Source organism: Cyphomyrmex costatus, unplaced genomic scaffold (assembly GCF_001594065.2).
Source record: "Cyphomyrmex costatus isolate MS0001 unplaced genomic scaffold, Ccosl1.0 scaffold193, whole genome shotgun sequence".
Classification (NCBI taxonomy): Eukaryota; Metazoa; Arthropoda; class Insecta; order Hymenoptera; family Formicidae; genus Cyphomyrmex; species Cyphomyrmex costatus.
In genome coordinates, this window is record NW_017275965.1 from 3,351,120 (window position 1) to 3,378,871 (window position 27,752).

General features: G+C 36.4%; 3 protein-coding genes across 5 annotated transcripts in view; 1 reads left to right on the forward strand and 2 right to left on the reverse strand.

Moving 5' to 3' along the window:
• Pkn (serine/threonine-protein kinase N) overlaps window positions 1-281 on the forward strand; it is a 28,851-nt gene extending 28,570 nt beyond the window's left edge. For all 3 annotated transcript variants that reach the window (XM_018538244.1, XM_018538247.1, XM_018538248.1), the window contains one exon: window positions 138-281. In XM_018538244.1, the coding sequence (XP_018393746.1) occupies window positions 138-281 (144 nt within the window). The remainder of the gene's footprint in view (window positions 1-137) is intronic.
• Window positions 282-4,934: 4,653 nt separating this feature from the next.
• Window positions 4,935-6,166, reverse strand: LOC108772842 (tRNA-splicing endonuclease subunit Sen15). Its single transcript, XM_018538479.1, has 4 exons — window positions 5,888-6,166; window positions 5,671-5,752; window positions 5,435-5,606; window positions 4,935-5,205 (listed from the first exon to the last, which is right to left on the reverse strand). The coding sequence occupies exons 1-4, from the start codon at window positions 5,909-5,911 to the stop codon at window positions 4,935-4,937; spliced, it is 549 nt and encodes a 182-aa protein (XP_018393981.1). The 5' UTR covers window positions 5,912-6,166.
• A 2,517-nt stretch (window positions 6,167-8,683) lies between these two features.
• The window catches only part of sowah (ankyrin repeat domain family member sosondowah), a 113,397-nt gene continuing 94,328 nt past the window's right edge, over window positions 8,684-27,752 (reverse strand). Inside the window, exons 8-15 of the mRNA XM_018538302.1 lie at window positions 24,994-24,998; window positions 22,803-22,901; window positions 22,626-22,631; window positions 13,251-13,323; window positions 13,076-13,168; window positions 10,073-10,099; window positions 9,561-9,718; window positions 8,684-9,192 (exon numbers count right to left, since the gene is read on the reverse strand). Coding sequence (XP_018393804.1) covers window positions 8,896-9,192; window positions 9,561-9,718; window positions 10,073-10,099; window positions 13,076-13,168; window positions 13,251-13,323; window positions 22,626-22,631; window positions 22,803-22,901; window positions 24,994-24,998 — 758 coding nt within the window. The 3' untranslated portion in view covers window positions 8,684-8,895. The remainder of the gene's footprint in view (window positions 9,193-9,560; window positions 9,719-10,072; window positions 10,100-13,075; window positions 13,169-13,250; window positions 13,324-22,625; window positions 22,632-22,802; window positions 22,902-24,993; window positions 24,999-27,752) is intronic.

Sequence of the window (27,752 nt, forward strand, 5' to 3'; positions counted from 1 at the left end):
AGTACTCTCCTTTGAATATATAAGAGAGAAAGTGGTTACATCTATCTTGACATTAATTAAATATCAATTGAAGTATCAGAAGTAAATTAGATTTTTTAAAATATAATATTTATATACAAATATTTCTGTGTTATTAGCATTCAGTGGAAGATGTGAGTAATTTCGATGAAGAGTTCACATCAGAGAAGCCACAACTAACGCCTCCAAAAGATCCTCGGCCTCTTAGCGACTTAGAGCAGAGTCTATTCAAAGACTTTACTTACATGGCTGATTGGTGCTAGCTGTAATAATTGATAGAAATATTAATTATTATGATTTATGTTGATATATATTTTCCCAGAGAATATCAACATAATTGAAGAAAAAATTGCTATGGAATCGCGCAGCCGGTAGTATTTGTGCGCGTTTGTTCATCTGAGCTATATATATATATATATATATATATGTCATACATCATATATATAGATTTTTTATTTTAGATACTATGTTAATGATCACAGTAGGCACATTTACAAGAGAAACTTTTTAACCAAAGTTGTGGTGTGTACATGAATGCAGCTCCATAGGTCGAGATCTATTCATTAGTGAGACTAACATCTCATTTAACTTCTCGAGTATAATCAATTCTCAAACATCATTTTGAAATTAGTTAAAAATATCTTGAACATCTTCTATTCGTCGAATAGAACTAAAGTAATATGACTAAAATAAAATCCATATTTATCTCCATATTATTTGGATATTTCAAAAAACTATCTGCCACTTTTAAACACTAATTTCTTCACTTTATTACAACGATTACCAAGAGGCTAAAAACATAGAAAAGTTCTGTTTGATATTACGTTCTTAACTTATGATGTGAACGGATATAATTCTGGTGCTCTCGATTGCTCATTGTCTAAAAATGGTTTTGCTAAGAATCCCTAAACAAGACATCTCTTTATATAGATTGTGAGTCCCTGTTGTAAGTGGCCCCTGTAGTATCCGCCATGTTCATCAATAAATTGGATTATTCCCAGTATTTTCGGTCACATGTATCGAAAGTTCGGAAGCAGTGAAAAAATTTCCCAGTCATAGAAGTTTTTTTTTTGCTTATTGATTGTCTGAATTTTAAAGATATAAACATGGTAGTATAATAATCATAAAAATTGAAAACGCTTTTTGTAGAGTATCAATATATTAGCTAAAAATTCACCGAAAGTATGAGTCAACTTACTTCGATTTTTGATCTTTTCACTGATACAAATTGTATATTCAGATTGACCTCTTGCATAGACATTCCAGTCACAAATCCTGGATAGCCGTTCTCAAGAAGAAACATCTTGTATGACAAATACAGCTTAGTTGTTCATTGCCTTAGAAATCTATCTTTTCTAAGATTGGTCTTTTGATTTGACTCTGACAGTTCTTTAGACGCTACAATTACGTAAGAATCTTTCAAACTTTTTGGTTTTTCAAAGTACTTTTTTTCTGTTTAGTCTTCATGGTAAATCAAAATGTGTTTGAAAATGTACTGAATGCTATGAATTATATAGTGTTAATTATTTGTAAGGGACAATGCGAAAATATATACTAAAGTCTTCAGAGAATAACATTCATCAAGAATTATTTTGTAGTGCAAAGTTCGCTGTAGAAACTTGTTTTTTATCGAATCTCAGGTTTTCCGCGTGTTATGAGTTGTACATTTTTAGTAAATAGTTGATATACATGAATTTACAATTTCTGATTTGATACAAAGTAATATTGTGAATGAATTTATGATCATCTTAAAAGTCTAAAGGTTCCAATCAATTCTTGCAAAGGAAAAAGCGATGAAGCCTATTAATTTTTCGATAAAGAAGTTTTTCGCATATAACTGAATAATTTTAGATTACATTTGCAGAAGTGATCTCCAGACACTGTCCTGTTGCTAGTATTAAATATGTATGGATGTCCTTTTGCGTGAAGATATATATTATTTTCAACGTTTCGTTGTCTATATATTGCTATTATGTACAGTAATACACGCAATATAACTCAAAGATTTTATATATCCTTATAGAACTTAAAGGATAATCATAATAATAAAAAAATATTAACATTCATTAAGAAAGCATAAAGTAAATCAAAATGTAGCTATACTTGCTCATGCTCATGTGATAAAGAATTAAAACTGAAATGGCGCTATGTATGTGCAACAATAATGATCGTATTGACAGTAACATTTAGCGCTTCGATTAAACTAATATATATTGTCTGTTATGATAATTGGAAATTTAATCCATTTATGTATAGCTAATTTTGCAAGATTATGGTGATGTTAGACATACATACGAGCCCTCATACGAGATATCATGTGAAACATTGCATTAATATTATATATCAAAGTCCTTTAGGTTCGTTTAACATGTATCCTAATTACTATATTTCATCATTTTAATTATGTACATTCATATTCTAGTTTATAAGATACTTTTACTAGTTCATGTGCTTCATATCATGTATATATAAATATATAATCAAATGTGTCGAAAGAATAATGAATGCTATTTCTATGTTCAATAATTATTGGTGTAGTATTGTACGATCATTTTTAATTAACTTTGCAACAAATTACTAAAGTTGTAAGACGTGTTCACGTTTTACCGTAAACATGTTTGAACATTTTTTAAGATTTGGTTTTAATTTTGCAGAGAATATGATTTGAAAGCTGTGTAATATTAAAGTAGTAGCTATTAGATTTTAAATACTTACGAAAATCTTTTAAATTAATTTTTCTTCTAATTATCACAGCTCTTTTACAGATGCTATATAACTTTAGTATTTACTTAATTAATCCTTTATTGGATTTCGATTGTTTCTACAACTTCCACACATACACAATCTAAAGGTAACCCCATGGTATACTTCACCCATCTCTTAAAAGGTGCCTACAATAATCGAACAATTTTTTATATGTAATATGCAATAGAACTAGAAAAATTGCTGGCTATTATAGTAAGAAATAATCCGATATTGTATATAATCTTTTCGACTTGTCATTTATCTCTATGTCTTAGATTTAAAATTGAAGATTGAATTACGGACTTTATAACGACGCAAATGAGGAAAGATATTTCAAATAAAACTTGGTAAATGTATAAATTGATTATGATATGGTTCATTTTATTGTAGATTTGTCCAATTTATCATACTATGAAATAATTAAAATATAGTTAAATCGAATTTTATTAATTGCAAATATTGATTACTGAAATCTTATTATCTAAATTAGTGAGATTATCAAGTTTTATTTTCAATACTGCTCTTTTAATATTAATAAGGCGTAAATATGTAATGACCAGAATTACTTGTGAACCTTTTTAATATTGAATATTATCATGAAAAGTTAACTGTGTCATTAGTAATAGATTCGAGTATCTCGAGATCTAGTTGCCTTACTGCAATTATAAATTTATATATATATATATAACCATTTTGTGTGGTATCTATTTTATATATAATTCTTATACATGCAGGATGGAGATTCGGATCTGTAGAAAAATATTTTAGGTATCGCGCCTAAAATATTTTCGGATCTTGAACATAATATACGACAGTGGAAGATAATTTGAAAAATAAGAATAATTTTTAATGTCTGTTTTGTACATAATGTTTTAAATCCGATCTTTTTGATATTAATTTTGATATTAGAGATAGGCTGAAGAATATAAAATTCATGAAAATTTACGTGACAACGCATTTAGTAGTAAAACAAGCAGGAAAAAATATATCACAATTTGTAAAGCAATGTGAAATGGATTTTATGCGAAGGAAACCCTAATCTTTAATTTAATAACAAAATTATTTACATTTCGCAAAAAATAACATTTTAGATTCTAGATGTCCATTGATGTGTATTTTGTACTTTATATAGCTGAAAAAAGCTATGCAATATCATTCTTTTTACGCTACTTTCAACTGCCGAAGTCTACAATCTTTGAAAACTTTATATATCTTTTAAAACAATTTAAATGAGAGATAAAAATATTTTTACATCAAATCATACCGTTTTGTATTTTACGTTTTACAATGTGTAACTTGGTATTCGTTAGAAGATGGCATCGTGTGTGAACAAATTACTTTTTCCACTGATATTATATGCAGCTCTTTACAGAAAGAATTAAATTATTTAATGATTTTATGGAACATATGTATGGTCCAAAATGCGATAATTTAAAATTATGTACATATATACAAACATCTTATGGTGTTTTGTAGATAGATTTACTCTTGATTTATAAAGATTTATTAGACTATTTCGTTATACGTATTTTTTTTATATATAACATAATTACATAGAAATTATTATAGATGTAAGTTTGGTTAAAATGTTCGCTATGTTTATCATTAGTTTTATAATAAGGAAATTTATGTGCCTCGTATTTTGTAGTGTCTACTAATAATACATGGCTAGAGATGAAAATTTTTTTAAATTAATTTATTTGATTCATATCTTTGCAGTGGCAGCTTATCACATATCACTTTAAACAATTACGCAATTCTTAGAAGTATTCTTAAAATCCGCATTATATATGTGAATTACTTTAAAAAAATAAACATAAAAAATATATATCTTTCCCTATATTTTTAATACACCTTTTCTAATAAACATAGTTTACTTATTCTCGCGATTCAATAAAAATTGATATATCATATAATTTATTTATTTATTGCAAAGAAAATTATTTTATTACGCTCATAACATGATTAGTTTATTATACATAATATAAGAAAAAGTACAATATATTCATATTGGAAGGTTACTTCCAATATGTCAGTATTTTTTTTACATATTCAACTATAGTGTGTTTGGTACACAAGCTGTAAGGTGTGTAACAGAAAGAGATAAATACTAATATACAAACAGCAAACATAGACGAGATCAAAATTATAAATTAAGTAGATGAAAAGTATCATAATATCTTTACACTGGAATGTTCAGTATTCAAAGAGTTTGTAGTATCCAAATCAATTTGTTCGCTAGTTTCGTGAGAAGAATCTAAAGTCTTTGCTAATTCATATAAGTTTGATGTATTTCTTCGGATTTCACTTTCGAGATTTAGTATCTTTTCAGCTTTTTCTTTTTGTTGTTTACTTGTTTCTGGTGTAGCTGGTTTCGAAAGGCCAGTGGTTACTGTATAGAAAACACTACTACTGTCTTCCGATTTAAATACAAATGTCAACCTGTTGAATTAAATTTTGTTATTTAGAAATATAACATAAATGATTAAGCCAGTTCTTTTTTAGGACGAACTTCTTGGATGGTTTATTTTTTCTTTTTTTCCTAAAGAAAAGGAAGAAAAGATGAATCGTACAAGAAGTTTAACTAAACAGAATGGAAATACAATAAAATCATATTATAGAAATATCAAAACATAGGAGAATTAAGAATAAAACAAAATCGCAAAATCACCGTTCATTTTGCAATAATTTTTGCATTTTCTCAATCTTGTTTAAACAGATGTTATACTTTGTTGGCCAAGGTACATAGATCTCTGGCTGAGAATTCTCTCTTTTCTTCACTTCGAAATAGATTACGTCAAGTTCTTCGTTATACTTGTATTTGACATCCCAGTATCGCTTCACTGAAAATCATTACAAGAATAAGTGTCGTGTGTATTTACCACCCACTTAAATTGGATACAATACCTTCGCATATTTCAATGTAGACATAAAAGGCGGTGCTTGTTTTTATCGCGTCATTACAGCCAAGTTTGCACAGATGATAATACTGTAAGCGTACATTGAGAACGATTGCAAAATAATTTTACGTACTAAATATTTAGACATACATAGGCATGCACATTCTCAGACTACAGAGATCCCATACGTCCTTTTGGTTACCCGAGTAAAACGGATTACTCACGCTGGGATGGCATATGTCATACATCTTTCTCGTGCGCGAGATGCAGAAGTGGAATGCTCCGTTTTTTCGGCGAGAAACTACTTGTCATTAATTGTCATCACAGCTTGGGAAAGGAATATCAATGGAAACCAGCACATGTGTCTAATGACAGATAGTTCCAAATTCCAACTGTTCCAATGTTCCAAGGCGACCCCACCCCTCAATATTCCTGGTAGTGTCACATATTTTTCACACTTGTTCCACGATTTCTACGATCTCCATTAATGCCATTAACTTCTCTATCTCACCGTGAGCTGAGTGTCCATCTGGCGTTTAAAGTCATAAAAAACGTTAAAGAAACAGCAAAAAGTGTTACCCGAGAAGAAAACAACTTATTTACCTATCGAGTTGAATTAAAGTTTCTTTTGATCGTGCAAAGATGTCGCTAGAATACGTATCAAAGTAGAAGATATAGAATACGACGAAATATAGAGGAAGAAAATAAAAATAAAGAGAGGCGTAAGAGCTGATTTTTGTAGATTGCCTTTTTAGGCAATCTGACGAAGTGAGATTTTCTCGGATTTTCTTCATTATGAGTACCAATAAGAAGCAAAAGCTTATTCCTATTTCTAAAAAAGATGAGCAAAACTTTTATACATTGACTGAATAATTATTGTTTAGTAAATTTAATTGTTCTTTAACTTTCCAAATTAGCCGCGCAGAGAAGCCCCTTGACAACATAAAATTTTCAAAAATACATGTAAGTTCGGTAGAAAAGGGCAAATCCAAAGAAGAACTAAGAGATGAACGTTTAAAGCAACATAAATTCGAAGCAGTTACTAACGCTCTCTCTCTACTAGTGTTACTCCCATTCTCACCACAGTTCCCTATAAAAAAATAAAGGAGATTATAAGTAAATTCGATGTTAATTTTTATTTATTATTTTAGAAAAAAAATTGAAGAGGGAATTATACTAAAAATTTCAGAAAACGGATTAAAACTTATTTTAATTAATATGTGACCGCATTATCAATAACCACAAAATATATAGGTCTGTTTAGTGCACAACGATTCAAAAAGTGCAGGAATAAAAAACAGACTTTATGTAAAACTGTATCTGACAAATAATGACAAAAATAGTCATTTTTATTTTTTTAAGATTTAGACTTCAGTTGATATTTTTTTCTTTTGTTCTATGCAATATGTATCTTTAATAAAATAAAAATACTTATTTTAATTTATTGTTATGTTTATTTCTTTAAGATTTACACTTGAGTTGTTTTTTTAGTCTATGAAATATATTCGACAGATAGAAAACAACAAAGATTGTCTTACTGCCAATCATTCAGCGATACAATATAATGTACACTAATTTTTTGACTCATAAACTGATTTAACTATGATAGAATTATAGAGAATCAATTAAAGAACTATGAAATTAATTAAAAAACTGTAGCAACTACAACAAATATATATGAAATACATCTACCACAATAAGCTCGGACATTGTTTATCTTATAAAAAGAATTAATTTCTATATTGTTGGTATGTCTATATCAATTTCAAATACATCTTCTGTACATATATATAAAAATATCAAAGATAAAATACTTTAATTTAATCTCAAATGTGATGTTTAAAATATGATATAATTAAAAACTGTCGCCCTGTATACACACGCTTATTAGGCCCAATTTTACAACTCACGGTTAACTCTTAACCGAGATTTAACTTTATATTATACTTTATCTTTCTTTCTAATTCTATTATAAATTTGGAAAGAGATGAGAAATAAGAGTTAAAAGTGAAGAGCGAATTGTGAAACTGAGCTTTAACAGTACAACGTTTAACATTTCTTATTGTTAAATACGCATAGAAATGTTTCTTGCATTTATAAAGTAATTTTTAAGCGTTTAATAATTATCATACAATTAGCACCGAATTGTCTAAAATTTTATGCGTAGAATGCTAATATATGAACAGCGTAATATGTAACAACAATAGCAATATCGTAAATACGAACATAAAAATCATATATATCGTGAGATGGATAAAAATTATTTTTATAAATTTAAAATATATTTTATGATTTATATTGTGATAAATATCATAATATAAGCGTATTAGATATCCTTAAATTACGATCTGCAACTTATAAAATATATTTCTATATATAAACAAAATACGTAAAAAATACGTTTATCTATATACAATGTTTAAAGTTAAATTTGAGCATTTTAGTTGAAATGAGGATGAACATTATCATGTACATCAAATAATTTTATTTTAATCTAAAAAATAAATTATTTAATGCATTTATTAAAGAAAACGAGGTATGATTCACATTATAAAATTTTTATAAAGAAATCATATCTGAAATACAATTTTTATTACCAGATTTTCTGTATTATAAACAATAAAATGCTGCAAAATGAGAATAATTTGAGAGCTCGAAAAATAAAATCTTTTAAATTTTGTTCTGTATATTAAAGTCTTTCACGTCGGTGTAGTCATTGGTGAGAATCGCGTACTTAGATTTTTGTGTCTGCCTTTTGAAAGAATTGCCAGAGATACTGTCGGTCCCATATTATACAGTAGTCTATATAGAGGTAGTTTTTAAGTCATAGTTCATAGGCAAGTTATAGGTAAGTTAAGAACAGGAAAAATAAATGTGCAATTAAGGGCCGATTGTCCCATCTTTCGATAAAGTTTACCTGTTAGGTAAATCTGGCAATTCGTGCACGTGATTGGGTAATCTTGCTATTTACCTAACAAGTAAACTTTACCAAAAGATGGAACAATCAATCCTAAGTGGTATACAAAAGGTATGGATGGATAAGTGAGATAAGGAAAATTGTAAACCAAGTCCCCTTCTTGGCTTTGTCAAAAACGCTGAAGTGAATAAATATTTTATTCTATTCTCTCTCTCTACTGTCGGTCCCTAAAGCTTTTTGGGATCTAAGCTTTCTTATACTTCGTGCAATCGAATAAGCGTGAGCGACGTTATCTAAAGTAATGAATTAGGCTAATTACAATTGAGCCGATCCTCGCCACGCAGAATCGAAACCACACGCCGTGTCGGAGTCGGAATCGCCGTTTTGCTGAACACCACCGGATGCGATGGAGTTGGAGTTGATCGATGTCGTAGACGTTGGTCGACGCTGAACAGCCCGGTTTGGTCGGTTCACCTTGCCCTGCAGCAACGGAGTAGTTGGTTGACTGGCGACCTGCTGCTGCTCCTGCGAACAACCGAAATCCTGCGGCCGTCTGCTCCTGCGCTTCTTGATGGGCGCGTACTTTGGCGGTGGCATCAGCTTCTGCTCCAGCTTACAACGAGAAATGTTACAACGAAACACGCGAGAGATTAGAATGGACAGTAACACTGAATGTTAATAATATTATTAATGTGATTCCATTAACTAATGTGTGTGTATTTATCTTTTGGTGGAAGTATGATTCTATTTACATATTTCCATTAAATTTATGTATAATTATATATTTCTATTATATATTTATATAATAGAAATTATTTATATTTTTTATTAAATAGTGTAATTATGTATACTTTTTTTTGGAGATTAAGCAACGCGAACAAATCTATTTAATCGAAGAAATATATATTTTTCATTATGGAATTTATTCTAATGTGCAACGTGTTTGATTCAATGACACACTGAACTCACGAGAATAGTACCTGAACATTGTCCGCGGATCCCCATGATTTATGAATCTTCTCATTATTGTTGTTAGTCGTACTGCTGGTTGCCACACCCAGGAATTGGCTGAAGGCTTCCGTAGTACGTTTCACGCGAACGTTCAATGAGCCAATTCGTAGGAAACCAAGATCTTTCTCTGTGCATTCAATCAATCACTCTGTTACGATACTCTTGTAGTTGTCTTACTTATTACAACGTAAGTTTTATAACGGAACAATACAGCCGATCGACAGATTTGCGTGTATCTCTGATCATTTATATTTTTTTACGTTAATTAAGTCTACAACGGAAATAAAATACTCCTCGATTATTATAAAATCATTAAAACTGATACACTATATGAAAGATATTTTATAAGCAGGATTATTAAAACTATAAAATTGATGAAAAGGAAACTAATGCTCTGGTGTTAATGTCTATTTAGCTTGTTTCTCATGCGCTAAGTTAGTCTCTACTAAAACGCTCGGACACCAAAGGAATTATTTCTTACCTGCATGCTTTTTCCTTGCTTTTATTTCTGAAATAAAATAGAAAATCATTTGAAACTATATCTCGTTCAGACAGCAAGAAAATGGGAAGATCGACAAAAGAATATTGCAAGTGAATTAGAATCGAATAAAAAGAAAAGGCTATTTATTAAAAAATACGATATTATAGGATATATTAATTATGACTAATATACTTAATAAAGTCTAAAGAGAAGCAGCTTTATACGCAAAATTCTGTTAATAACAAATCTGCAATTAAAAAGTAATCTTCTTAACATGTGTGGAAATGTTATTTTGTATAGTTAATAAAAATATGATTCGCGCAATGGAATTAAATAGAAAGAATAGGGACCTCAAGGGGAAGTTAATAATACTGTTAAATAAGTTAGTATAAAAATTGAGTCTACTTTCCCTTTCGAGAATTATACATCCTGTCATTGTTATCAGATATAATAATTATCCAGTGTGAATAAAACGTGATGCTGAGAATCGGCTGACGTGATATGTATGTATTATATGTGCTTCTCATGCTTATGTGTACATGCTCTATTTAAGTTAACACATATTACACTCACACACTCACACACTCACACACACACACACACACACACACACACACACACACACACACACACTCTCTCTCTCTCTCTCTCTCTCTCTTTCACGCATGCGCTCAAAAACAATAACAAATAATAGCAGCAGCGATGTGAAACGAAATATCTTATATAACAATAAAATAAATTAGGGTGCAGGAGTAGAGAGTCTTGTTATGTTTTAATTTGTATCAACACGCTTCATCACTCACTCATGACATAAAAAATTACAAGTTCAATTCCAAGATTAATTTCACTTCACATTGCCAGTTACACAACATTAATTTTCTACGACGACAAATTTGATGTACTACTGCCACTTGAATAATTCATGTGTCATAGCCGTTGCGAAACGTATATTATATGATCAACGTTTATCGATGAAAAGGAAACGGAATATGCATGTATGTTAAAGCATGAAAAAAGAATGTTTCATTACCAGTAATTGATTACATTATATATTTAATATTAATTATAAAGTAAAAGAAATATATGTATGTAGAAGTAAATATTTATGCAGATCAACATAGAGTTGTTACTTTCGGAATAAGTACGTCAAAGCTACTGTAAACTCCTTCAGCGTTAACACATTTTCGACATTTCAGACGTTTAGCAGAGAAACAGTGACGGTCGAACATTGCTCGTAAAGCGCCAGAAGCAAAACGGGTTCGTGTTCAACACTCGCTTCTTTCGGCAAATAATATCCTCGGGCGAGTCTCCGGAGCGTACATTCGCCCAGCGAGGCCCGTGGAACTTCGAGATACTCACGTCAGAAGTGCAGAAAAGTGACAGTCATACGTTACTCTAAGGTGCGCCTACGTACTTTAATCTGGCGACACACAAGCGCTTTACTACTTTAGCGGAGGTGTGCTTCTGAACTTGCCTGAGTGTAGCGGCAGCAGTAATCCCTACAACAGAAGAATACTTCCAGAGCCCCGAAATACTCACCGAAGAGCGAGCCCGTAACCATTCTTCATTCCGACTATTCAAATACCGCGTCACGTCATGCCTGACCTACGTCTACACCTTTAAATCTAAAGATAAGCGTCTAAAGCGATAGCGAGATATCCTAGATAGCTCGAGGATGCATTGTTATCTGCGGCGCATAATACTGTTGGTATACGGTATATATTGAGAATTAATCATAGCAAGTACCATAGTAAGGATGTTAATAGACGTGCGAAATTTAGCGATATGCAGAAGAGTAGCGATGTTAAGATAAAAGTCCAGATGTAAGCACGCGGAATATCTAGTCTGAGAATACTAACTCGTAGGTTACTAACAATATCGTTGCCGCATCGCATGCAATCTTCGAGGATTAGGCGGAATCGGCTGTTAACGGACCGTGCTGGAGCGTGACAAGCAAACGTCACGAAAACGAGCGAGAAAATGATGAACAATGATCGACACGGGATACGCGGCGGGAAGCAACGGAACTTTGACGGGACTCACACTGACAAATGGTGTAAATTACAGTATACTACGAGGCGTAATTGGTTTTACGGCGGCGATGCAAGCGGTGGTCGGGGCGAGTTTGGCACGGGATCGGAGAATTCCTTTAGACAACTTTTCCAGACGGTGATTATGTCTTTTGTATTCACGTTATGCAAACTGCTTTTTTTTCTACGTTTCCATAGCGTGAGACGAACAATGTCTTATTTGGTAGTAATATGTGAAAAAAAAAGAAAGATTCCGTATAATAAGTGAAAAAACAATTTTAATATCCCACGGTCAAACTTTCGCTGCAATTTCGTCGCGTATGTAAGACAGCGGGAAGAAAGGGATGACTGATATGAATAATTTATAAAACACATCGTCAACACGAATCGGACTGTTTTTCTTAAATCGACAAACGAAATAAAATAACGCGTGTGCTGCATTCTCGAAGGCGGGCGAGAAGATTGCTTTGTACAGCTTGCAGTTAAAGTTCTCAAAATAGTCTTATAGATCGTATTTAGGAAAGACGCCATTAATTCGCGATATGCGATAATAAGAGATATTAATATCATACACGGAAAAAAGTTTTATTGAAGTATCTAAAAATTTCACTAGATACAAATCTGAAAATAATTTTGTTGGATCATCAAATTAATCATGTACAACTTTTAAGCGTAGATGATAATACCGCAAAAAATATATAATATTCTAAAAATTAGTTTGAACGTCCTACATAATTATTTTGATAGCTAAACAAAATTATTTTCAAATTTATATCTGTAAACACACAGTTAAATTTTGACATATTTTAGCAAAACTGTGTACTATCGGAGGAACTAATGCTAATTATGAGGAACTAATTATTTCAGAATATCTGTACACAAATGCAACTCTCCGCAAATTATGTACAAAAGTTGCGTTCCGTTTCTCTATATAAGTGACGTCTTCCTTCGTATAGAAAGAATATATACTTACTGTGGAACGTGTCCTGGCTGACTGCCGCCTCTTGCGAGGCCAGATACTGTCTAGCCTTCCTACCGCTGTGGTCACGTATGTCCTGATTCGCGCCTGGAAATATATTTTCAAAATCCGTCATTAAATATGATTATTATGTGATTTTTGTCATTGCCTAGAAAAAATGCGCACTCACCGTATACTTGAACCAAGAGATTAAATATGTTCTCGTGGCCGAATTGCATAGCGATATGTAAAGGTGTGTAGCCCTAAAATAAAATGACAATAATTTGACTTAGAGATCCTCAAATAACCTTAGATATTGTTTTAAATAGAATAGGTTAAACGCTTAAAATAGACTGAGAGATTACACACACATTTTATTTTTATGCATTTATCTCATTTTATTGTAAGCACGTCCTAAATATGATAGACCAATGAAAAATTGTCTAATATCCATTTCTATTAATGTAAATTAATTTTAATCGCAATTTAGCTAGTGATTTTTATCTTCTTTTAATTCTAAGAAATAAAAAGAAAGATTAAATTAAACCAAGATTAAAATTAATCTATATTGGGTCTAAATGATGTTTAATATCTTATTTGAGGATCTTTCTACCTTGATATATATATTTTACAGCAAGATATAACGTTTTCGAGCGTTTAAAAAATAAGTGGACGTATCTCCGATCTTTTCGTAGCGACGTTTAAATGCACTTATATAGATATTAATTATGTCCAGGAGTAAGGAGAGCGTATCGATAATTGAGCAAATTAAGAGACGAACAATATTCTCGTTCGACGAGCGTGTAATATCACGCGAACACAATGTTCACGTGCTTTCACGTTGACGCGAAGTACGCGCGCGTTATTAATATACTTATAAACACGTTCGGTCTACAATTTAATGAATAATGTATCTCTAATTGTACACGTGTATTCCTCGGTGTTGTCCGCCATTTCCGGCGCAATCTTACGAAAAGGATACGCCAATCTCCTTCATTCTTTCTCTCTCTCTTTCTCTCGATGGAAGGAAATCGTAATAAGGTGGAAGAAAAATAACAGGGAGGGAACGTATCACACCTTCTCTCCGACGTGTTGTATATCTTATGATTTGCTTGAATGCGTGACGTGCATTTACGAGTAGGACAGCAGCGATAGGAAGAAGACGCGGAAAGAAAAGGGGGATGGTAGCGGTGCCGTCGCAGAGACAATGAGTAATTAATGGCACCGTATTATGAATATCACCTCGAGCGTGCGAATTCGCATTTCCGCGACAACGGCGCGATCTAAAACAATCACATACGTGCGTGCGTGTGTTAAGGGAAACGGCGAGACGAAAGCTAGCCTCGCGTGCATCGCTTCTATCGCTTGCACGCATGCATTTTTATTCGGCTCTTATGCGAATCTTCGTATTCCTATCTGAACACAATGCCTCTTCTAAATGCTGCAAGCAAATTGAGATAATATAGATCGTCCGCCGATTAATCTTGACTTCAAGACACATTTTAATTAGAGTTGTAATTAGCGCCACGTTATGAAGCAAGGCTAATCCGAAGCTAAAATCAAAATTATTTCTTGACAGTTTGTTGTTCCATTTGCGAGTAGCACAGAACGTGTGCGTTAGATATTTAGATATATTATGTACATATATTATCGATTGTGTACATAATTTAGCAGACGATAGACCTCAACGTGAATTTAAATAAGTCAGGCACGATATGAGACCTTCAATATATAACGTAAGAGTGTAAGAGAAAAATAGTCAAATATCAATCCGTGGACACATTTCTCTTGTGCTACTATTTCATACACGGTATCTTTATTAAGCGACACCGTTTCATTAAGAGATAATATCAAACTAATCTACAAACTAAAATGTTAAGTGGAGCTCTTACATTTTCATCGTTACGAACGACACGTCAAGGTCTTCGGGATATCGTTCTGTACGCACCATTTATTGCGAGGGCAGAAATATTAAGAAGGCGTTATCTCACAATTAGTCTCGTTCGACTCGGACAGGCAGGTGAAAAGAGCTGCTTTTCCAGCTCGCGTGTCAAGTAACAGCTGCCGGCCCCGATGGCTCTCTTCGCTTTTATAAAGGTAATACAATACGTGCATTTGATCGCGACCGACGATTCACTTTAATACGTAGTAGCATTACGATAGTTACGAGTGAATCCGATAAGGTCTGTGAATTCGTCGCAGTACGGACGATTTTGATCGTCGAAATAATGAGCTGTATATTTGTGTGTTGAATATCGTATAGAAAATTATGCTGCAGGTTCAACAGTAAGAGATAATCGTTTTCTTCTGTATTTTATATCATAAAATGAGGTATCTTAAACTCAATCGGGGTAATAAATTAAAAAACTTTTTTAATTTATAAAACTCAAAAATATAAATTTATTTATACTTTAATACAAATTAAAAAAAAAAACCTACTTTTTAAAATCTTTGGAGTGAAATTTAACTCTAAAGAGTATGAACTCTCGCTCTTTTTTTTTTAAATTGATAATTAAGTCAGTTTTTCAATACTTTTTTAATTATATAGCTCTTTGTCACTTTTTGGAATTAAATTCTACTCTAAAGATTTTAGAGAGCAGACAATACGCATGTAAAATTAGCATGTATCTTACATCTTAAAAAAATTTTTAAGACGTTGTCGATTTTAACATGCTCTCTAGATATTAGCAAAATTTGCGAAGGGATAACCACCAGCGGAAAAAATGTCACGTGATTTCATTCTATTTCATACGACCTCTCATGTGATGAAAAAACAATCCTTTTCACTATATATGAGGTTATTTGTAATAAGCGCTTTTACCTAATATTATACAGTTATTCCTCGTAGTTGCATCTGCAATTACTGGACTATACATACGGATTTTATAATGATTTCGGGAACTCTGTCCCACGAAATCATACATTAGGTAGTTATCCCTTCAAAAATTTGGGCTAAAATTACCTCATTTTATGGTACCTATACATTTATAATCAGGTAAAGCATCTCCATCCTAGGTTCAAATTAAATCTCGCGATGTGAGATAAAATATGAGCTAATATTTACATCGTCGCTGTATCTCTTTTGCTCAGGGGAAAACTGGTTTAATTTAGATAAAAGTCGCTGAAAGCCGATCAGCCAAGAAAAGCCGATCACGTAGCGTGGCCTTGAATTAAGGTATGCAAAACGCGAAGTCGCCGATATGCGCGAAGTCTCTATAAACAGCTTTGTCCTTTTCGACCGACAAATCGAAATTCATGAAGAATTGATCTTTGAACGAACACGAGCGGCGCGGTAGTCTTACGAATAACAAAAGGAGCCAAATTAAAACTCGGCAGGCTGCAACATGGGTTTCGACACTCTTCAGCGCAACTCAAATGATGCGTCATCAATTGTTTTCCACATTGAAAGGCTATTCATCGCCCGACGATGTCTCGCGAACATGCTTCGCCTCGGCACAATTCGCAGACGGTATCTTTACGGTGAAAAGTAACCGCAATCGGTCAGGGACATCGTGTATTCCTGCCGTGGGCTAGCATTCATGAAAGACCACGTTGTATCACGTACATACATGCCGCGATCACGATGCTCACGTCGATAAGTACGACAAATTGCACGTAATTGTGTGCGTGTACGAGTCATTATCCTGGCGGAGACGAAAACGGAGACGAAGCTGCCTTAAAAGTGTGTTTTATGTGTAAAATACACGGAACGTTCGAAGGGAGGAAATATACGAAGGAGGGAAAAAACCAGGTGCGACTGAAACGTATCAAAATACCGTTGTACCCTATGTATTTTTCATATTCACCATATGACATGTAAGTATGTAAAGTAGGGTTTTTTAAATAAGCTTTTTATCGATCTTACTTTAGACAAGTATTGTTGCATTAATTAGAGTTCTAGTAAATTTAAATAGAAAAGTACAAATCTGACATTTATATAGTTAAATCTATCAAACATTCTAATGGAGATAATTATCCATACAGCACAGATCACTGCAGCAACATGTAACGTTGCAATAATATTGCTGCAAACTTCTGTGCTGTATGGACAGAAATTCAATTACAATACATAACTAGAATTCTGATTATCGTAATTAAGCTTCTGAGATTCATATGATTAGAATTATTTCGTTTTATTATATTTCTTGTTGATAACTAAAACATTTTCTTTCAGTGTATTTCTATACATTGTAAAATTTTACAAAACTTTCACTACGAGTGTCTCTCGATTAAATTATAATAATAAAAGAAAAGAATAAATGAACAGAAAAAAGATTTTGGTAAATTGAATTTGCAGACGCAAATATGCTTCATTTCAATTACACTTGCGGCATGCATAATCGTAGTACATTACATTAGCTATATGTGTCGCCGGCTGTAAAGCCCGTGGTGGAAAAATGCGTAACGAAAGAGCCGATTTGAATCTGTATAATGCTTTTATCCTCAATTAAAATCACCCTCGAGATACGCGGCCGAGTGCGACATTTGGCCGCGTTACGGAAGTGCGATTAAAAAATCGTCCCCGTGACTGAGTTCATGAACGACGCTCGACTGTATATATCGTGGCGTTTAATATCGAACTGTGCAATAAACGATAGTGACAAATGTGTCAAAACCGCGATCGTAGTTATCGAAACGTGGGACGCACCCTCCGCATTCAAGCACCCTCGATAATACGTCGAGCTGAGGGAGAGAAGGGGTTGGCTGGTCCGCGCGTGGAAAGAGCGCGTGGCTCGCGGCCCCTTCAAAATTTCTAATTTATTTCACTTTAAAGTCCCCCGCGCCTATAGGTACGCGTGCAAAAGTCACGACATATAAACACGGTCACATATAGAACGAAAAACGGCACATATATGGGGTGGACTTTGCGCGTCACCCTTTTGCTAACTCCAATAGCATGCGACACGTGTGTCCTCGCGACAAGTGGCACGACACACCCTTTACCGAGCTCACGCACCCTTGCGCATCCCTTCGTGATGCGGATGTGCATGTATGAGGTGTCGCAAAAGCAACGGCTTCTTACGATTCGTAGATTTGGGGAATCTAATTAAAAACAGCTAAACGTCCAAATATCGATAATTTTTAAACTATTTAAGAAACGCGACAGAGAATTTTTTTTATTTTACTTTACGAACAGATAACTTTATATCTTTAAAGCATTTTTTTAAATGGATTTTAATGAGGTTATAATTTGGACCAGAATATTAAAAAGAAACATCTCGATAATTATAAAATCTGAATTTTTTATTACCAATTGATTGGCATATTGAATTCGTGTTATAAAAAGTATGAGTGACTTTTGAAACACTCTGTATGTAGGTGGGTACGTACACGTGGAGGACCCTCTTTTTATGCTCACGATGATATTTTAAAGTAGCAATGTCCTGGCACACGGAGTCTCGAGACAATATCGCGTCCCTACCGCCACTTCGTCTCTGTCTTTTTCGCGTCTCCGTTCGTTTCTTCTCTGGAGTGCGCCTAGTCGCGCGTAACATGTCCTTTTTTCTGCCTTATTTCTTCGTTTTTCTTTCTTTCATTCTCGCAGCAGCCTTCAGGAACAGGACAGCTGCTGGCCACCAATATCACGCACGCGTATATCACCGTTGAAGATTTTCAATTTTAATATTTTCCTACATCGGGCCGCCTTTACGAGCCGCTATATCATAACGGCACTTCTCCATTTCCCCGCCTACTCTAGAAGTGTGAAGGAATCGGGGGAGGGAGCTCGCACGTTTCGAGAATATCTCGTTCTTCGACGTGGACTTGCTCGAAAATCAGCTGAAAGGCAATATTATTTTCTGCGATCTATTGTATAGACATTTTTTATATCTCGTAATATTTTCGCACGATAAAAATTAAATTCCAAAAAGCTTGATTATTGTAACATTTTACTTGTTTCTAATAATATAAATAAAATGTTATAATAATCAAATTTTTTGCTTCAACCAGATTATTTTTTTTTATTGTGTACTTCACTGCAGCGATTATAATAAGACTCTTTACGCGTATAAAATTTGATTATTATAACATTTTATTAAAAAATTTCAAAACTAAAACAGGTGCCAGACATTTCGCTTGCAACTCTAGGCGTGCACAAAAGTGCATGTAAATTGAATAAAATATGTCAGAAATAAGCCGTAAATTCAACAGCTTATTGTAAGCTTAAGATCATAAAAAATTGACTGATCGTTTAGTCTTTTCATATTTGACTGTAATCGGTTTAAAAGTTATTGCTTATATCTACATATTTTAAATCGGGATTATTACGGGGTAATATGAGGGTCATAGCAAAATAATAAAAAAAAACTTTGAACGCTTTCAAAAAATCCTCCTGGACATTTCCGAATGTCTTGAAAAGATCTTGAAAAGAGAAAACAAGAGAAAAAGAACGGAAAAGAAAGACTAATCGGATAACTAAAAGTTCATTTCTAGAGATTAGACTTATTATTTGATACTTGGCTTAAGTGTTTCATTTTATTCTTTCCCAATCTTTGACGGTCCAAGTTGCAGTAGTTCGTAAAAATTAACAATATGCGACAGATAATTTCTCTTATTACTAACAATTTCCTGTGTTATTTATTTCCAACGATGAATTCTAATAAGGAATTACATATCTATCACTCGTTATACGTGAAGTATAACATTCTAGTCGCGCATCTATAACATAAAACCTTAACCGAGGATAGAATAACCATTGTCGTTACGTCGGGCAAGGATGCAGGCGCCATACGGTCGGCTTACAGGAGTCCCCTGTGGGTACGGGGGACGTGGCCACCGTTTTTTGCGGGGATTAAATGCGAGCCGATGCCGCGATAAGCCGTAGAAAAGCACGGTAGAAGCGGTACCGGTGACAGATTATGCCCGTGACTGCGATCCGCTTCGTCGTCGAGGCTCCGGCGCACCCGTTTCATTTAACACCGACCGGGGATTTAAAAAAAGAATCAGTAAGTGGCGGCAAAACCGCGGTAAATTCTTACGATAAGCAGGCCGGAGTTTCTCTACCGACGAAGCCGCGCGATCGAAAAAACGGGCCGCTCGCGCTATGATTTTTCACGCTAAAAGCACCATCAGTCAGATCGTACGGTGTTTGTTGCATCGAGAAACATTCCACCACGTCGAAAATTCCAAAGCTTGCGTGAGATGAAGCTACGTATAGTTTCACGCGTTAACATCATGAATAAAATAACTTCTTCAAGTCAGTGACATTTTAAATAATGCAAGAATTCAAGGAAAACCGATGAATATTGAGTAACGCGCGAATCGAAGCACGCGTAAGGAAGAGAACAATTTTTTTTATTTCCCATTATCGTGCTCTTTGCAATTTGATTTTTCAGGTTTCCAGCAGCCATGTCAAGCGAACCGGTATCGATGCCCTCGAGTGGCGGATATTAGCCGAGGATAAGATCGACGCCGTGCCACGGGCGATTCCGCGTGCATTACGAAGCTACCGGGTAATCGTGGAGTTCTTTTTTGACTCTTTTCCCATCGTCCTTTCATTTGCCACGGGATTGGGGGAAAGCCAGTGCCCGGGATAAGCCGTAGGAAAGCGCGGCGCGGGAGCGATGCCGGTGACAGATTACGCCGCGTCGCGCGATCCGCAGTCTGGTCCTAAAGCCGCGCCGTGGAAAAAAGCAGAGCGAGGATTCGCCGAGGACAGATCTCCCCCGTCCGGGTGTGGATTACCTACTCTACATCGGTACGTACACGAGCACGACCGTATTCATTATATCCGGCGTTAATCCCCGGCAACATCGAGTCAGCCGGGATTGTCATTGGGAAGGTACGAAAATAGCGATGTCTGCTCGCATAATGTTTCTGTATTAAGGAAATCTCTCATATACTCTTATGTGCTCTTGACTCTTCTGCTATATTCTTGTATACTCTTGACTTCTGGGATCTTATTCTTGAAAACTATACGAAATACTATATCGTATACGAAAATAGGAAATAATATACTTAACATTATACTTTGGTAGTTTCGTACATCTTTGTATGCAATATTTTTCGAGAATATGGTATAAATCAGATTTCTCAAATTATTTAAAGAAACTATTTTTTCCAATTTTATTGTATAGTTTGGAAATTATCGAAACGATAGTATAATAAAAATTGTCGTTTCTTTTTTGATGAGATTCCCGTAGTTGAGAGAACGCTCAAAGGATGACAACGAATTGTAGAAGAACGTGGATTTAGAGGCAAGGAAGAAAAGGTGTGCTGCGGTGTCGACAGGTCAGTTCGGATTACACCGGCGGAAACAAATGAGTCTACCGTGCGCGAAGGAGCTATGGTGAAGACCTTACAAGAAGATAAATGAACCGGCTTTCGGAATACACGCGCTTCGAATTCAATTTCCATCTAATGACGGAACGATAAAGGAAAAAATTAAACCAATTTCAAAAATACCAGATATTTTAATTTATCGTAAAACTGTTATATCCCCATTAAGTGTAATATAAAAAATTATATTTTCATAAAATTATAATGGCATCGCTCAAAAGTCTTACAAAAAAGAAAAATTAATATTTAAAAGGTGATTTATTTTTAAAATCTTACTGCACTTTTTCGAGTAAAGCATACCGTGGAAACATTAGGAACAGGAATAAATATTAAACATTAGAGAAATAGAAAAATTAAAAATAAATTAAACATAACGCATAATGGATACAAATAAAAAACAAGACATTATAATACATGTCATAACATATTTATATTCATTGTGCGTCACGTTTAATCTCCATTTGTACTTTTCATTTCTCTAATATTTAATATTTATTCCTGTTTTTAATATTTCTTCCATCATGTGTAGAGCCTACGATTTATTGTATTTCTTGCCACAAAATATAACAGTGTTTCAGGCCACTGTAACGGTTTCCCATATCCTGTAAAGGTTATAAACCTAATTGGCTTTAGAGTAACAAATACTGGCAATCACGACCCAATGCAATGTTCGTGACAAAAAATCGAAATAACTTTGTTGTCCAGTATAACGCGAGGACAGGAGCCCGAGATGGAGTTTGTCGCGAACCACTAACGAGCAAGGACCCCCGTTTTCCCTCTTCCCTCCTCTAAGTACTCGCCTCCCTCGTCGCACGCCGTCTCTTGTCGTGAAGCACTCCCGGCTTATATAAGTCTTATAAAGAGCAAAGAGCGGCGGGACCACACACATCCGATCCTATCTGCGGGCTTTTCTGTGCGCTTCGACCGTCTCTCTCCTTTCCTTTTCCTTCCTGCCTTCCTTCCTTTCTGCTACGCTGGACTGACTCTCCGTTTGTTCTACCTCTTACAACACGACTCGCCCCCTAAACCGATCCCGCTCTCCGTACGTCTGGCAAATTATACGCGATCGTGACAAGGACCGCCGTGGATACTCGCTCTTTCTCGATGCTATCCAAATGTGGGATACACTTTGTCTTAATCTCGATATAAAAATCATCGATGTAAGAAATAAAATTCATTAAAGACATTACTTTTTAATGCATCAATTAAAAATTGCTAATCTGCTTATTACGTATTACTTAAAAATATAATATGTTAAGCAATAATTAAAAAAATAAGACACACTTACCCCATTCTGCATCATTCGATGGAGACGATCCAATGATCGGAAATAAAAAAAATATAAATTATCGTTCAAATAATAGTAGGTATAATGTAAGAACGAATAATCGCTTCAATATTCTATATATACACTGATTTTATAAACAAATATTTTATCCAGCAATCTTAGAGAAAACATACTCACCGTAGTTTCATTGACACTCTTGTTGTAGTCTTTGTAGGTACCCGCTATTAATTTAACGATGTTGTCGTTGCCATGTTTGGCGCCCCAATGTAAAGCCGTCTGCAACACGCATGAAGAAAGGCGAGGTGATAATTCGTTCGTCGGTCGTTTAAATCGCACGGCGGAATTACCGCGCGAGTAACGCGAGACCACTAGGAAGCCGCGCAATGGGAACGTGATAAGTAAAAATGTATCAGTGCTGAGATTTATGGCACGACTGCGGACTTTTCGGTGGGGTGTGTGCCGAAGGTGGCCCCGATTGTAGACACGACGCGAGCAGCTGTAGCGTATTTTCGGGGTGACGCGCCGGTGAAATATTCGCGAATTAAGCGACGGCAACGGCCGGGTGTCAACCGGGACGAGCTGGATGAATGGGAACCATCGCCCGCGCCAGAGTGTATTCGTGAGAGGAAGATCTCGACTGGCAGTCGATTACAGCCGGAGTGCAGAGGAGTTAGTGCGGCTCGAGAAAACCCGGAAAGAGTAAATAGATCGAGCTTGAGTTACTTCCACTTAGACGCTTCGGTGAATTCGAGAATGAGGAAAAGAGAGAGCGAGATAAAGAGACAGGATTCCTTGGCCTGATCACAGTGAAAGAAGGTATACTAAATGTTTGCTGAATATAATACTACCAGAGTATACAAGTACCAGATATTTGAATAAAATAGTGAGTAATAAAATATACATCACTAACGATTAAATATATCACTGAGATTCAGAATAAGAATAATAAACATGCATAGAAAATGTTGAACATACTACATCGTGAATGGGTGAACAAGATCGGAGATATGTACGAACAGAAATTTTAAATACGGGTAATAATTAATTGCATACAAGTTACATCATTAGAACTATTTTCCTGAAAATGCATAATTCTGTACTACTGCAATTAATCCTTCATCAATTGGACTTTAAGGGCTTTAATCGATTTTTTGGTTGTGTATTTTGGTAGATAAAGTTAATGTGTAAAAAAATAAGTAAAAAATACAATCCAACTGCTACGTTAATAAAAATTCGTTGTTAAAGTTTCACGAATATGTAAGAATTTTTTCACATTTTATACAGTCAAAAATAATATAAAAATCTGTACCGAAGTTAAAGAATCATGTTGCACGGACAAAGAGTGAAAAATTTCACATTGTGACGGAGGATTAATAATTTTACAACAGAGTCTTGCTTCAATTATTTCAGCGGTGTTCTATGGTATTATTCACATCATACTTTGGATCGTCGAATGTATACCCGAGCGTGACCGTATGAACTCTGGTCCGCCTGCTAAAATTAACGTCCAAAATTAATCACCGAACCGCCGCTCGACGACAACTATTAACGCGACATTCTAGCGAGCCCCGATCCGAGGAGATGTGCTCTAAAAAGGATACACGTTTTTCGCATAGGGGCGGCAGGGCAAGCAAGCTTTCGTAGCGAGACATGCGTTTTAATTCCATCGAGTCGGCGTCCCGCGGGTAGATTAAAAATAGTGTCTCCATCTCCCCGGATTTGTGTGGGAGTGTCATAGAAGCTGCCCTCGACCTGAAGCTGGCTGCCAACGTACGCTGTGGGCTACCCTCCACACGGACTGCAAGTCGCGGACCACCTCATTAGCGGACGACGAAAAAAAAAAGTTCATTCTAACGAGACTACGTACCTAATGACGGGAACCACGCGCGAGCCCGCCCGCGCGAGTGGGTATATGTATGAGACGGTACACGTGGCAGGTTTCTGTACGAGGACGTAGGTACGTACCTTGTGTACTCTTTCATTTTATATGCGCAGTCTGCGCGACAAAAATTAACAAACACATAGCGTAATGACATTAGGCGTCGCCATGTGGCGCGAATAACGACATAAGGAACTTTGCAGTATACATAAGTACATATATACTGATCAATTGTCGAATGACAATTAACGTGAATTGAAACGATCGACTTGTAATGAAAATAAAAGGCATTGAAGTTAAGAGATCTACATCTTTTCCATATACAAATCAACATATTTTTCGTACAGTCAGTTTTCATCACACAAGTAACGGTTTTTCTACGTTATTCGAAGAGCAGAGCGCAGAAAAGAGGACGGAATTTACGTATACAGATAATACGAATAATTAAGGGCGCGCTCTGTTGCTGTACAATTATTAAACGTACCGCACATAGCGCGACGGCAGGTCGAGCGAAGTCATTAACTACGAAGTGCGCGGACATGGCCCATCTAATACGCTCCACTGGTCCGGCTGGTAAAGATGCAAGAATCCGGCTGAATTACACGGCCGAGGTGCAAAATGAATTTTTACGGTGGTCTCGCGGGACCATCAGCGCTTATGTGAGCATATACCCGTATAGCCAGGCTTGGACGTCTACTTCCCCCGGCTTCCTGCTAACGAAGTTTTATGAAGCGCGATAGCGCCATACCTACGCCGCGCCGCCGTGGACTTTGGCGCTCCTTAATTTGTGAATGCTGCTGCCGCGCGGTGTCGGCCGCGCGCCACGCCGCAAAAGAATGGTATGTCGGCCGACAACGTGATATATCTTCGGTCCTCTGCCCCGGACCTTCGGTCGGAGTATAGGTGCATACCGCGGATATACGGTAGCCTGCTTCTTTTCCCGCCGGCTCGGCGTAACTTTCTTCGGAACGATCCGGGCGTAAACCGCGCGCGCGCGTGAGAAAGCACGCGATCCAAGAGATCGACTATCCTTTCCATAACTTACACATGGTAGTCTTTCGAAAACGTGACGCATCGAATGCTTCAGTGGAAAAGTAGTCCGCGATTTATGGCGCATTTAGAATTTTCGTTTCTTCTGTCTCTCTCTTTCATCTTGGTATCAATTGTTGGTTGACACGCGGTCCAAGTACCGCCAAGATCGACTGTGCTTTCTACAGTAACTACGTGGTTATAGTTTTCTTTTTAATCGTGCGATGTATCGAATGGTTCGGTGGAAAAGTAGTCCGCGATTTATGGCGCATTTAGAATTTTCATTTATTCTCTCTGCTTTTGGTACCAATTGTTGGTTGACATACATATGTATTTAATTTCTGAACTAATTAGTCTTAATTAATGCGCGGCTGTAACCGCGTCGTAGCGTTAACGCGATTACAGACGAGATGTGAGATGACCATCAGCCATGACGGTTACAGCAGTCGGAGCTGCGCGATATAATGTTTGACAATGTCACTATATTGTTCACGGCTCGGTGTAATGCAAACAGAGCTTTATAAAAGTTACTACTAAGGTTCTACGCGATATATAATTTTTTAGTCAATTTAATGAAGTTTCATCATGCACTTCGCGCGTCTCGCCATACAACTCCATCAGCAAAAAAGCTCCCAGAATCATTCTGATTCAAGACATTCTCTTCGTAGTCAACGGAAGTTTCTTCCCAACTTTCATCGGTCCTCCGTGGGACTCAATGACTCCGTAACGACGTGTGCACGCCACATGTGCGCGAAACTACGTATAAGCTACGGCTATATAGTTGTCTTCTCGTGGATACTGATTAAGCCGGCGTGGAGGACTGCAGGCGATTCCGGGGACCGAGGAGGAACAAGAGAAGCAATAGCAGCAGCACAGCAGCAACAACATCAACGGCAGCGAGAGCAGGAGCGGGAACAGCAACTGCAGCAGCAGCAGCAACAGCAACGGCAGAAGCTACCGCGGTCTCCGCTGATGTATGCGAGCGATACAGATATCTCCGGGAAGGAATTTGCGTTGAATTAGCGTATAATCGGCGGGCCGATCTGCTCATACGGAATCCCGCGGTCCCCCGCTTACACGTGTCCCGAGAGCTGTATTCTCTGCGCGAACACAATATTTAGTGGCCGTCGTGGCGCGGCGGCGGCGCGGCGTCGCGATCTTCCTCTCTCTCTCTCTCTCGTTTCCTCTTCTCCGGCCTTTCTTTTCCCGTGGGACCCACTCTTACCGCCGCCGACTGGTATGCGAGTCCTCTTTAAACGCTAGGCTTCCTTGGCCCAAATTTTTCCCTTCTCACTAAACCAAGCCTGGCCAAGTCGCCCGCTGGGAGTGACGGTGCGATTTTGTTATTAAGATAGGATTTCGAGATGTGCACAACATTCTCACCGGAATCTGACACTCGTTACTCACTGCAATGGTATTCGTAGCGAGTGTTAATAAAGCTACGGTCTTTGAATCTGAGCTTAATTAACTGGATCGTTATTACGTTTATAATAAATATGAAATTGCGTTGCGATTGAATATGAAATTTATTAATACAATTGCTGCGGTAACTAATTCGCTCAATTCTTAATACTTCAAGCGAAATGCGAGCACCGAAGAGATAGCAATTAGGTCCGTTTAGAGAGCTAGACACCTTGACTCATCGATTGTTCTACCGCAGATAATCGCGTGGACATGAGGGTTACGAGCAGACTTCACCATCTTGGGCCCGCGCTCCTTAACTCCACCATTCATCTTGGCATAGTAAATTCGCAGGAGGAAAAGAGATAGATCGAGAGAGAAGAAGGGGGAGGGGAGGGAGTCGGGGTCCGCATCGACCGATTCACGAAACTCTCATGAACGTTCGCGGTGGGTCGTCCGGATTCAACGGCGTGGCGCGATTCGATCTCCCGAAGGTCGATTCTGGGAAATCGGGGGAGACGTCGGGCGCGTGTCTTCCGACGGGAAGAGACCACAGGATGATGATGGAGGAGGTAGGATAACCGGAGGTGAAAGGAGCGAGGAGGATGGCCGGGTAACGAGCCTCCGGTCACGTGTATGGCGTTGGGCGTCGAGATGTCAGATCTATCGGCGCGTGCTCGATGGCGCGTGTCTTCGCCTGTTGATCAGTCCTGTTGCTTTTACCCGTGCCCGACGTGCACATCGGCCGGGCCGCCCGATTGCCAGCATTAGTCATGAATTCGTGATCGCGCGACGCTCCGCGGTGTGGCGAATGGGAA